The sequence below is a fragment of the Notamacropus eugenii genome, chromosome 1 (assembly GCF_028372415.1).
Source record: "Notamacropus eugenii isolate mMacEug1 chromosome 1, mMacEug1.pri_v2, whole genome shotgun sequence".
Lineage (NCBI taxonomy): Eukaryota > Metazoa > Chordata > Mammalia > Diprotodontia > Macropodidae > Notamacropus > Notamacropus eugenii.
The window spans coordinates 101548074-101562135 of record NC_092872.1 but is presented as its reverse complement, the minus strand read 5'-3'; the positions used below and the strand labels follow the sequence as shown (position 1 = coordinate 101562135).

Genomic DNA, 14062 nt, shown 5'->3' with positions numbered 1-14062 from the left:
TTAACATTTTCTGAGGCTCCAGGGTCTCTTTTTATTTATCTAGTGATGTTTTTCTGACCTTCAGCCCCAACTCCAATTCATTTCAACTGAATTCAATACAACAAACATGAAACACCAACTCTGTTCAAAGTGTTGTGCTAGGCAATGGACAAACAAAGAACAAAATAATCCTTGCCCTCAATTAGCGTACATTCCATTAACCCAAAATTCTGATCTCACTCTAATGTAGGAAGTAAAAGAGAATAAGGTAAATGAGAGACTTCAGACATGAAAACAGGCTGGTAAGTGCAGTGCAGGAGCCAAGGAAGGAAAGAGAAAGAACTTTATCTCCATGTTCTTAAGAATGGGACCAAATCTGACCCTCTTTGGAGTAGAAATAGACTTACTGGGGGCGCCATGAAGAAAATGTACTGGAGTCCATTTTAGATTGTAAATATCCCTAGAGATCAAGGCTCCTGACAAACATGCTTCATATATGAGCCCTTCATAAGATGATCACACTGAAAGCTGATACAAGATGATGTAACATTTTGGGATGGAGTAAAGAGGAACCTTGGGGGCACTAGTAAACTTCCAATTTGTTTTTCTTTGAAAAACATTCCCTTTCAACCACAAATCAGACTCATCCAGAATGACAAGGGCCCAAAAGAATGCTAAGTGCAAGACTGAAAAACTGTCCTATCCTCTCATAAATGGGGCCCTTGTTTGAGTAAGCAGAAACTAAAGACAGAGTAGCTTGCCTCAGGAAACTACAATGACCATACAACAATGGAAGTTTGTCTGAATAATTCATCAGCTTCAAGGGTACTTTGAATTGCAGGATTCTGCAATCCTCATCTCAATCAAAAATACCACAAGTACAGGGAAATGTGCCATTGAGTGTCCTTTTTTCCTAATCAAATCACTATTCTTCTGAGGCTTTGGTATTGTAGTCCTATAAATGCCTGCCTGATGTGTTTTTGGCACATTTTTGTCATCTTCTTCTTTGTAAATAAATAAATAAATCATATGAGAAACCACAGTCAAGTCCTGGACTCAGCACTGAGGCTTAAAGTATTTCTTTTACCTACCAGTAAAGAAATTTACAAAGCATCCATCACAAAAATCCACCTGGGACCTGTACAAGATATCAAATTAGCCAAAACAAATCGGCAAGTCAGAGCGCTACAGAATTCTGAATCCCAACCAGCAAGCATGAATAATCCTTTTAAATGGTCACTTACATATCAGAACAGGTCCTTTGTGAAATTTCTAAGCAAAGCCTCCAGTTTCTGACTTAAACTGAGATTTACTAAGAAGGGGAGGATAAAGTGAAATCAAGAAGGACTGGGAAATTTCCACAAGAAAGAGGCCAAGTGGTTTCTATTGTCCAAATAAAAGCAGCTTCTCTTAGTCAGGTTTTTTGAATGGTTACAAGCCATCTCCTCTCTAGCAAGGCAACTGCCTCAATAGGTTTTGCCAAGTAAATGGTAGAGTGTCATTCTAATTTATAGATGTGGAGTCTCAGAATTATAGAATCTCAGGAATGAAAGAGCTCTCAGAGAAAATCTAGTCCTCGCTATACCCCTAAAACAAATCCCCTCTGCCACACACAGAAAGCACGCCTCCAGCCTCTGCTTAAAAACCTGCATTGAAAAGGGAAAGAATTATGACCTGAGTCACCCCCTTCCACTCCCAATAAGCCGTAATAACCAAGAAGTTTCTCCTTATATGAAACTAAAATCTCTCTTTTCACAGCTACTCACTGCTCCAATTGAGCTCTTTTGGCTCTCTGAGGCCAAAAGAAATAGGCCTAATTCCTTTTCTACATGAATGCCCAACAATTACAGAAAACAGTTATGTCTGCCATTCATAGTTTCTTTAATTAATCCTGGTGTAACCTAAGCCCCAATCCTCTCTCCATTCTTAGCATTCTCATTTTTGAACCATTCCAATGGCAATGGTAATGGCATTTCTAGGATACGATGCCCAGTCAGAACTGAACACAACTCTCCAAAGTACAGTGCTTTGCACAAAGGCAGTGCTTAATAAATGCCTTTTCACTTCATTCATTCATCTGTCCATTCATCCATCCATTCATCCATCTAGCCATTCATTCCAGTTGTAGTAGTGGTTCCATGGTGTAATGGTTAGCACTCTAGACTCTGAATTCATCATTCTGAATTCAAATCTCGATGGGAATTTCTCTCTCCAGATGTGATCTGACTAGGTCAGATTACAGTGGGGTTCCCATTTCCCTCATTCTTGACAATCCCTTGATATTAGTACAGCCTAAAAACAAACTAACTTTGGGGAAAATGCCATGTCATATTACTGTTTCATTTTTAGCTTGTAAATCTTGAGGGGGGAGGATCCAGACATTTTTTCAAACAAACTATTGTCTACCCTCATCTCCCAGTCATGGATTCATACAGGTTTTTTCCTGAATCTGGGTCAAACTTTACACTGATTTCTCTTAAACATAATCTTATTAGATTCAGCCCATCATTCTATCCTGCCAAGATCTTTTTAAATCCTGACTCTACCATTCATGTTCTACTTTTTTCTGCAGTAATAATAGTAGTAGTAATAACAGCAGCAGCAACATTCCTATAAATCTTCAAGATTTGCAAAATATTTCACATACATTATATCATCTGATCCTCAAAACAATTCTGTGAGGTTGGCACATTTTATATATGAAAAAACTGAAACTGTTACACAATTTATAAAACAATATATAAATGGACATGTTAAAGCAAAGCTGAAATGTTTGTCTGACTTTTCCAGTAATTAATAATAATATAATATAATAATAATTAACTTTTATATAGCACTTACTGTGTACCAGGCACATTGCTAAGTGCTGTACACTTATTGTCTCATTCGATGCTTTAAGTTTTACAAAGCACTTTACAAATATTATCTCATTTTATCCTCACAACAACCCTGAGAAGTAGGTGTTATGATTATCCCCATTTTACAGTTAAGGAAAGTGAAAGTAAATGAGGCAACGTGACTAACTCACACAGTTAACTGAGGCAGGATTCAAACTCCAATTCTACCTCACTTGTTTGCTATGACACATGTATTTACAAATTTGATAATCACGCTGTATCAATACTTCCAAAGATCTATAATTTTATTGGCATTGACACAGAATTATTAGGTGGTCTTCTAGAGTTGCTATAGCCAAAATAAATAATGATTATTACCTAGTGGCTGATGAGTTTTCTGCAAAGAGCTTCTCTGAACTGATTCATGGATAGCTGTCCACCAATGAGTTAGTATTAAAATATATATTTCCTGCTTGATATGACCTGCCAAAGCTTTTATTCTATTAGCCTAGCTTTTAAGAGACTTAAAGAGTTCACTGCCACAATGAGACATCTGACTAGGACTTGAGTAGAGTATGGAGATCTAATTGTCTAATTAGCCAGAAGGTTGAAAAGGATGCACAGCACTCAGTAGAATAAGGCATCCTGCTTCTAGCTCAGAAAGACAGTCCTTGCTTCTGCCTTTCTGTTCCTTAGTGTTTCCAGAAATAGTTTTAGTGATGTAATCCATTGCTTCAAGAACATTCTCACTGATTCATAAAGGATCATGGAATGGTAAAAGTCCAGGGGACCTTCAAAAGGAAGAAATGAGCAACTAAGTCATACTCTCTCAGTCTGCCCTTTAAAGGTATTAGACATGAATTTTAAACTGAGGTTTGCCCATCTTCATTGTATTACCACTGCTAACTTTGTGAAATTGATGAGCATTTTGTTAAGTACTGACTATGCACCTAGCACTGTGCTAAGTCCAGGGGACATAAAGAGAGGCAAATACAATCCCTGACCTCAAGGAGTTTATATTCTAACAGGGGAGATAGCATACACATATTTAAGTGTAAATACAAAATAAATATAAGGTCATTATGGAACAAGTCGGGATCTGGAAGGTAGTATTTTAAGTGTATTTTGAAGAAAGTAGGGGATTCTATGAGGCAGAGGTGAGGAGAGTGTGCTCTCCACTCATAAGGGACAGCTGGAATAGAGAAAGCAGATGAGGGCTGGATATAAGGAATCAACAGAAGGGGAATGTACAATGAGGCTAGAAAGATAGGCTGGGACAAGAAGAGGAGAAGAAAGTACCATCCATCAAATAGTTGATTCCTCTCCCCATAGGAAGCCAGGACTAGAGGTCTATTTTTACTCCTTTTATATCAAGTCTGGACTATCCTGGTTTACTCACTACAAAAGTGTTTTTGCAACACAATCTTTCTGTAATTGGAAGCATGAGGAGAAAGTTCTGATTGCCTCCTCTTTAGACATCATGCCCTAGAGGCTTGTGAAGGATGGACCATAGGAGAGGAAAAGTCTGCTTATAAAAGTAAGTATCACAGTGTATGGGTTGGGATACATGGAGAAGGGAGGAAGAGAGAGAGAGAGAGAGGAAGAGAGAGAGAGACTATAAGAGGGTAGACCAGAGAGTCTGTGAGAGTTCTGTACAACTAGGGAAATGGAAATAGATGAATATGCAAAAGGATGAATAATAGAAAGTTTACAAATTAAAGAGAGGAGACATAGAGGACAAGTCTTTGAAGATATACATAGGATCATACATTTAGAGATAGCCCCTGATGGCCATCAAAACCAACCCCCATCATTTTAAAGAGAAAAAAAAACAGGCACAGAAAGGTTAAGTAATTTCTCCATGGCCACACAACTGGTAGGTGTCAAAGGTAGGATTATGAACTCAGGTCTTCCTCATTCCAAGACGAGCATCCTATTCAATGTTCTGCTTCTCTCTCCCAACCCAAGATGTTGTCTAATTAGTAAAAATATCTGCTTTACATGAGCATAGTAGATAGAAGTTTTCATTCTACTTTTCTTTCAAATTTTGCTTAAAGATAGTTTCTTGAAATTAGTAATTTTCTAATTTATGCAAATAATATATAAATATCAGTGACTCTCTCTTTTTCTCCCACACCCAGAAGGAGTTTTGAAAAGGCAAAGCTTTTCTTAGGTAAGAAAAGTGAATTAATGACTACCATCCAAACAAACCTCCATTCAGAATTCAAAATCATCTTGAAGAAAGAGATGGTTCTAAGATGGTTCTTTTTTAAAAAAAAATTTTTTAATTTATAGAATAAAATAAGCATGTCCATAATACAAAATAATATAATAAAAAGATGACTGCACATAAAACTACAAATCTATTGTGTACAATGCTATCTTTTTTAAATGTATTATAAGGTTATCATGTAAATTTCCTTTTTTCGTTCCTCCCTAGAGATGGCTACATTAGACACAAATAGGTATACATATGTCAAACTATTCTATGCATTCCTCTATTTATCAGTTCATCAGAGATGCCATTTTAATATTATTTTCTGTGATTGAGTTTTCCTCCTTTCTTACTTCAGCAAGGACTCTGAAAAAGCCTAATCCAATTTGAAACAAGACAACATGAATTCATCTTTGTTCTTCTGATGACTGCCAACCTAGTTTTTCTAAAAAACAAAAGTTTGAGTGAATCTAGAATATTCCCCACCAGTTGCTAAGCATCACCACCCCTGATTGAAGCTACAGCAAGTGAAATCAATGGGCCCAATCTCCACAAACAAGATAAAATGCAAGCCCAGAAATCCATTCCTTTTTATCAGAAAATGAAAGCAAAAAAAATCACACAAGATCACCTCACTCCTACAAAATGGACAAGTTTTATGCAATCATGTTCAACAAGTAGAGGAAAGGAAATAATGGTCCCAAAGGCATGATTGAAATGAGTCTCAAAGAATGAAAGAAGTGTCAGATGAACACTTCTTCCTTACCGATCCAAGGCTGTGCTGGTTGGCATACTCCTCCCAAATCCTCGAACGCCCATCTGACGGAAATATGGAATGCAAGGGAGATTGGCAGCAATGATGGCCAGTGAATCAGAAGGACTCACAAAGAAGCCATTCTGGCCTAGGATCATGTAACGGTCCTGTAAGAAATAAAATGTGGAAATTATCAAGCAGAGGCATTACAACAACCCATCCCAGTTGCCATAGCCTACTGATTCCCTGCCTCTCCTGTGCCAAAGAACCCTTGAAGGCATTTTCAGACCTAATGGTAGAGTTTCAAGTTTGCTTCTCAATCTCTCTTAAGAGAGTTTTGCTTGACTAGAATTTCTTCAGGAAGAAAGGTCTGATATATATTAAAATATCAACCAATCAAAAAATACTTATTAAGTGCCTATTATATGCCAAACCTAGATAGCAACTAGGTGGCTCAGTGGACAGAGTGCTGGACCTGGAGTCAGGAAGACCTGAGTTCAAATCTGATCTTAGATAAATATCTGGCTGAGTTACTCTGGACAAGTCACTTAACCTCTGTTTGCCTTAATCCCCTGGAGAAGGAAATGACAAACCATTCCAATATTTTTGCCAAGAAAACCTCATGGACAATATGGTCCATGGGATCATGAAGAATCAGATGCAACTAAATGACTGAACCACAACAATTTGCCTGGGATACAAAAAGAGGCAAAAGATAGTCCCTGCCCTTAAGGAATTCATAATCTGATGGGCAAGACAGGTAAATAAATATATAAAAATGAGATATTATGTTCGTGTGTGTGTGATAAATAGGAAATAGTGAACAGAGGGAAGGCACTGGAATGAAGTATGATTAGGGAAGGCTTCCCTGTAGAAGGTGAGACTTTAATTGGGACTTAAAGGAAGCCAGGGAGATCAGTAGTTGGAGAGGCGAGGGAACAGCATTCCAAGTACTGGGTCGGAAGGGGCAGCCAGAGAAAATGCCAGAGTAAAGAGATGGAGTGGCTTGTTCATGGAAGAGCCAAGAGGCCACTGTTACTGGATCAAAGAGTACATTCAAAGGAGTAAAGCGGCAGAAGAGTGGAAAGGTATGATGGGGCTAGGTTATAAAGGACTTTCTTTCAATGTCCAATGGAGCATTCCGTTTTTGCTCCTAGAGGCGATAGGCAGCCACTGGAGTTTATTGAGTAGATAGGTAACATGGTCAGACCTGAGTTTTAGGAAAATCATGTTGGTGGCTGAATGGAGAATGGATTGGAGTAGAGAAAGACTCCAGGCAGGCAGACCCACCTGCAGACTGGTAGAGTAGTCCAGATACGAGGCGATGAGGGCCTGCATTGCAATTGCAGCAATGTCAGAGGAGAGAAGGGGACATATATGGGAGAAATTGCAAAGGTGAAATTTGTTTATAGTAGCACAGAAAAAAAGGCAGGGTAGGTGCCATCCTATGGAGAACAGCCAAACAAACTCTGGCATGTGATCGTAACAAAATATTACTGCACTGTGGGACATAGTGCACAGGCAGAATTTAAGGAGAAACACAAAGACATAAATCAACTGATGCTGAGTTAAGTAAGCAGAATCAGGAAAACAATATAAATAGAATAAGCAGAAAGAGGGCAGCTAGGTGGCACAATGGAGAGAGTGCTAAGCCTGAAGTCAGGAAGACTCATCTTCGTGAGTTCAAATCTGTCCTCAGATGCTTGCTAACTGTGTAATCCTGGGTAAGTGACTTAACCCTGTTAGCCTCAGTTTACTCATTTGTAAAAAGAGCTGGAGAAGGAAATGGCAAACCACTCCAGTATCTTTACTAAGAAAACCCCAAATGGGGTCACAAAGAGTTGAATATGACTGAAACAATAATAACAAAAACTGAACCCTGCATAAATGTAACAACCAAGCTTGGTTTCAGAGTTGAAAACTGTACCTCCCTTCTTTAGGTACAGAAATGGGAGACAACGAGTAGGGAATATGCATATACTGGTCAATGTGTTTATTGTTTTGTTCAGCTGTAACATAAACACCAATAAAAATAATTTTAAAAGAAAACAATCTTTTCAGTGCTATAATTAAATGCCAGGAACTGCCCCAGGCTTTCATTAACTTTCTTTCACATAGGTATACAGGCACTCCTTCAAAGCACCAAGGGATAAAATATCAGGTTGGAAACACAGTGACAAAATGACAAGATCACAGGACTGAGAGGGCGGAGGTCAATCTGTCAATTAATCAACAAGTATATATTAAATTTGAATGTTTGTCCCAGCTCTACCAGTTCCTAGCCAAGAGACTTTGGGCAAGTCACCTAACTTCTCTGAGCCTCACTTTCCTCATCTGAAAAACATAGTTTTTTTTTAATGTTAATTAAGATTTCAAGCTGATCTATGATTCTCTGGTTGTACCAATAAATGAATGAAAAGTATTTATTATATAATACACAATATGTTATATAATATTTATACATGTATGTATGTATGTATGTATGTATGTATAACAGTACCAAACACTTGGATAAATATTCTAGAAACAAATAGAAAAAGAAGACAGTCCTTGCTCTGAAAGGGTTCAGAGTCTAATTGGCGAGGATAATATATGCAGGAAAGTTCCATTCCATGCTGGATAGAAAAATCTGAAAGTTCAAAGCGTTCGGTTACAAGGCCAAAGGCAAGACCCAAAAATCCTTAGACTTCATCAGGATGATTGTCCCACAGGAATAGTCTCCATTCATTGGCAAGGATGTTGTGGTCTCAAAGTCCAAGTGGAGAGAGATTTCTAAAATGGCTTGTCATTGACCCTAATAACATAGTCCTTTATACAAAGAAGGTAATTGGTACACAATTTGGAATTAGTGAATGGATACCAAAAACACTAAGAAATAGCTCATTTCTATCCCCATGCTACTTCTAAACATAGAAAAGGTACTAAACAAAATTTAGCAAAAAGTAGATTGAAAGTTCAAGCACAGGTGTCCCCTTAGGCATTTTCTATGTGTCTGGAAGCCACATTCATTAACTCTCTGGTGACAGGGTTGTAGGAATATCGATAAAAAGCTAAGAGGTTATCTAATCCAGAGGTGTCCAAGACACAGCCTATGGGTCACATGTGGCCCACAACACTCCTGAGTGCAGCCCAAACTAGATTAAAAACCCATTGAGAAATACGTAACAAAATAAATACAAATATAATAACATAGACAACGTTGCCCTTGAAAACCAAGTCAATAATGCAGCCTGCAGAGTTCCTTATATGTGAATCAATGGCCCCACCTCCATGAGTTTGAACACCACTTGATTTTGTCCAATCCCTTCATTTTATAAATGAAGAAATGACACCCAGAAAGATAGACATGACTTGTCCCAGGCCACACAAGTTGTAAGTGGCAGATTTTGAACCCAGATCCTCTGATTCTCAATTCATCACTCTTTCCCCTACACCACAAACACCTAACATTTAAGTATATTAGTAAATGGTTAGGAGCGAAGAGAACCAGTCCTTTACACTCACCCCATCAGCATCAAACGCAGCTCCAAAACCATATTCTCCTCCTTTCATTGCCTCCAGAAGGGTGGTTGCATATGTTAGATTTGGGTCAGGGTGCTGTCCTCCAAAATCCTCCAGAGGAACACAGTTTATTGCAGAATTTGCTGGGGCCCCTAGCTCATCACACAGGATTTTCCTTACATAGGGTCCCATAACTGAAAAAAAAAAGACAATGGATCACCCAACTTCAAATCTTTGCAAGAGACTGGAGATCTCTTTGTTCTAGTCAGAGACATACACAGTAGCCCATGTAAAACTCCAGGAGAAAAAAAATCCTGTGGTCATAATTCAAAATACAACATGAAACAAAACATGCAGGTTCCATGACCTTTTTTCCAAAAAACAATAGACAGAGCCTACCACAGCCTATACTCAAGTGTCCCAACCTTCAAGGGTCCAAGATCACTTTCATAAGCATGAAACTTCTCCTGATTCCCCCATCCACCCAACTGCTAATCCTTCCCTCACTAAGTACCTTGTATTTAAGTACCTTATATTCTGTATATATTTATATGTACTTATTGACTTCCCTGATTAGGTTTTAAGCTTCTTCAGAATAGGAATTATTTTATTCCTTTGTATTTACATCCAATGAACTGATAACGTCTGGCACACAGTAAGTGCATAATAAATGTTGATTGGTAAAGCAACAGAGTAAAACCAATAGTTCTGAAATGTACATGTCTGAAAGAATTATCAGGAGTAAGTAGGTTACTTGATGCTAAGGTCAGTTTTTTTTTCTCAAGCTATATGTGAATTTATGTAACAAGTATTATGTCTACCAGCTATTTCTGCAAATGCATTATATTTTGCAATATATTTTAACATTGAATCAATGTATTTATTGGTTGTCTAAATTGTAACACAACCTCAATAAAAATAATTTTGAAAGAAAAATATTTTCAACACCTGTACAGTGTTATGCTAACTTCACTATAAAATCAAAACAACTTATAGTCATATAAAAAATGCTCTAAATTATTATTGATAAGAGAAATGAAAATTAAACAGCCTTGAGATATCATTTTACACCTACCAAAAGGAAGCTTAGTGTTCAAAATAAATGGCGAAGGAAGCATGTTATCACTTACCCTTTTTTTCCTCTGTAAAGTACAAATCCCACATGATGCTAATTTCCAAAGTGAGCTTCTTAAACTTTAGCTCAGACACACAACCCGTCAAATTATCACAAAGAGGGGAGATATTGCCAACCAGATTCATGATCTAGGTAGGGGTTGGACTAAGTAGCTTCCGAGATCTCTTACAAGTAACTCTTGAGTATATGAGTCTACCTCTGCAAATACAAGGTGTCCTCACAGACTTAGAGCACTGATAAGCTACTAAAGCTTAACACTCCCCTAACACATAAACGTAAGCTTTAGGCTATTAAAGTTTAACACACTCCTAAGACTTTTGAAACACTCTGTTGATGTTTAAAAATAAAAAGAACCAAGAAGTATAGCTTCATCCTATCCACATGTAAAAACTTCAAACTCACTTTTCCACACTTTCTTTCCACCAGCATTGTAAGAATGAAACTAAAATACTAAAGTCTTCCAGAGCATTCTTCACATTGTGTCATACATGCATTGTCAGAATGCTAATGTCTGTTATTCCTCATTATCAAAAGAAAACAAAAAGAGCTGGTTAAGAGTCTGAGGCCCCATCTTAACTTCTCTTGCCAAACCAATGAGCTCACCTCCATGCATAGCATCCACCCGGATCTTAAGTTGATTGGGTCCAGTCAGCAAACTCTTAATGGTGCTGAAGTCAAAGATGGTCCGAAGAAGGTTGAGATAGATGTCCACAGGATCCACTATCTCCACTAATGGCAGAAAACAAAGAGAAAACATGGTGGTCATCTGTGTGAGTCACCTCCCCCATTCAACTGTGAGTCTACCGAAAGTAGGCACAACTTTCTGCTTTTCTTAGTATTTCCAGTACTTAGTATAGTGCATGGCACATACTAGGCATTTAACAAATATTTATCAACTGAACTGGACTGGCCTTGACTTGATTTGACCTGGTGACTTAAAAATGGACTTGGCTCTGTTGACTAGGAGATATTTTCCCACATTACAAGTGAAGGTAAGTCTACAGATACTTACTAGCTGTGTGTCCTTGGGCAAGTCACTTAACTTCTGTTTGCCTCAGTTTCCTCAACTACAAAATGGGGAAAATAATAACACTTACCTCCCATGGTTGTTTAGAAGATCAAATGAGATGATATTTTTAAAGTGCCTCTCACAGAACCAGGCATACAGTAGGCACTATGTAAATGCTAGCTACTATTATTATTATTTCCAGAGGCACTCTACAAACTAGAGCATAATCACTATTTTATAGCACAGCCTTCAGTCAAGCACCAAGGACTTATAATAACCAATCTTGATAGTCAAAATAGATAATAAAATATATGGGGAATTATAGGGACAGAAGAGTGTTCCATACACTGTCAGATGCCACCATTTATTAATTAGTTTTTACCAAACTGTTTTTCTTCATTATAATATAAGTGAAAGGAGAAGGTCAGTGGAGGAAAATTTCCAGAAATGACTGTGAGGTTTAAAAAATTAGAAGCATCAACATAAATGATCATAAATGAAATTACCTTTAAAATTATCCATAGAAATAAATTATTCTTAACATAAAATTCTTTTCACCAAGGGGGGAGAATCACCCAAGATTTAAGTCTTTGCTCTGTCCTTTATTGCGTAATCTTGAATCAGTTGCTTCTCTAAGTTTCTTTATCTTTTAGACTAGATAATCTCTAAGGACTCTTTGGTGCCAGATATTTTTATTTATTTTAGTTTAAATGATTATATCTATATACTATAGAAATTTCTTTTCATCTAGTAAAATGAATATTTAATCAGCCAATAAGCACGTAAAAAGCATTTCTATGAGCAAGTCACTGTATTTTAAGTGTTTGAGGTAACAAAGACAAAACAGAAAACCCACTTTGCCCTCAAGCTGCTTGAAAAATATTATATTATTGGATTACATTTACACAGATAATTTGAGAAGGGATAAAGAGCTACTTCTCTTGGGAAGGGGCATCTAAGTTGAGCCTAGAAGGTAGAATTGAGGAGGCAGTCCATTCTAAATATGTGCAAAGGAATGAGGATGAAAGGTGGTTTGTTGAGTTCACAGAACATCAGGTACACCAATGTGTATAGAACTGAAGAGTATGTATATGAAGGAAATTAATATGAAATAAATCTAGAAATATAGTCTGGAGTCAGACTCTGAAGGTCTGTAAATACTAGTCTTTAGGACTTTATATTTTACTCTCGAGGCCATAGAAGATTTTTGACTAAGGGAGTGGCATGGTCAAATTGGTGCTCACTTAAACTATTCTTCAGGAAAATCAAATTAATACATTGGCCAGTTTTCTAATGTTATTTTAAATAAATGTAGATATCACCCTAATTATCTTTGGTTACACAGCAGAATGCTGGTAAATTTTTAACTGGCTCCCCAGAGGGTAAAAACACTGTTAGGTTTATTCTGCATTATTTTCTCATTCACTTTCTTAAGTCTAGCCAATCCACAAAACAATAAATCGAACCCTGATTTGTAGTGTTTTAAGATGTCCTAGATGTAAATGCTCAGTCCCACTGAAATTTTTTAACAATCAGCTATCTCCAGCCAGTATGAGCTAGCTTCAGCACAGAGGCAGGTGATAGGATGAGAAAAAAAAAGGCTGGCACCAGAATGGAAAGAGACAAAAAAAGAGCCAGGTCATTGAGAACTGGATGTTTCTCCTTGTTGGACAGGTGAGCAGCAAAGGGAGTTACTTGACTTTTAATTAGTCAAGCCTACAATGAGGTGCTGACTGTTGAGCTTTTAAAACAGCAAGGGAGGTCAGTGCTTAAATTGTTCCAAACATACCTTCCCAAATTCTACTTTGGTGCCAAGGAATCCCTGCCCCCGCTCCCTTCCTGGTAACTGCAGCTCCTCAGAGATCAGCTATCTCTAACGCAGCAGGGCCAGGACAATGGAGCTAAACCTGAGAGAGGTGGACCCTGCCAGGTTTTTTAGGACCTTTTTTTTTAACTGAGAAGGGACAAAAACTATGCCTCCTGTTTTAAAATGCCTACTCTCTATCCCAGTGGAACAGCCTGAGTCTCAAAGTCGGCTTTGTTGTAGGGTCTCAGACAACACAAGTATTCAGTTTGGGCTGGATTACATTGCACTGGTAAATCTGACTTCATATTGTTCCCAAGTCATTTTGTCTGAGTACTTTGGCTCTCTGACTAGGTGATAAACAAGGGCAGGAATTCATGTTCTCTTGCCTCCACCAGCATCTCCCACTGCATCCAGGGCCATCTCCAGTCATCCTAACCTATAACTTGCCACTGGACCCCAATGCCCAAAGTGCAGCTGATGACTTTTTACAACTTGGCCTCATTTAAATCCAATTCACTTGAAAGTCAAAACATCACCCTGTTGATATTACTGGTCCTCTTGGAGAAGTAACAACTCTTATCCCACCTAGCCTTGCAAATTTAATAATGATGTCTGAGCTACCCTAACTTCTAAAATAAAGATGCTATCCAGGTATTGAAGTGGATAAAGGGCTGGGCCTGTGGTCAGAAGGACCTGAATTCAACTTGAGCCCCAGACATGAAGCTGTTTGACTCTGGGCAAGTCATTTGTCTGCCTCAGTTTCCTCAACTGTAAAATGAGGATAATAATATTACCTACCTACTTACCAGGGTTGCTGTAAGGATC

The 14062-nt window shown here is 37.9% G+C and overlaps 1 protein-coding gene across 1 annotated transcript in view; it reads right to left on the bottom strand.

The window, feature by feature from the left end:
* The window catches only part of PGM5 (phosphoglucomutase 5), a 215362-nt gene that overhangs the window by 167206 nt on the left and 34094 nt on the right, over nt 1-14062 (bottom strand). The window contains exons 4-6 of the mRNA XM_072611005.1: nt 11025-11150; nt 9290-9480; nt 5798-5952 (exon numbers count right to left, since the gene is read on the bottom strand). Coding sequence (XP_072467106.1) covers nt 5798-5952; nt 9290-9480; nt 11025-11150 — 472 coding nt within the window. The remainder of the gene's footprint in view (nt 1-5797; nt 5953-9289; nt 9481-11024; nt 11151-14062) is intronic.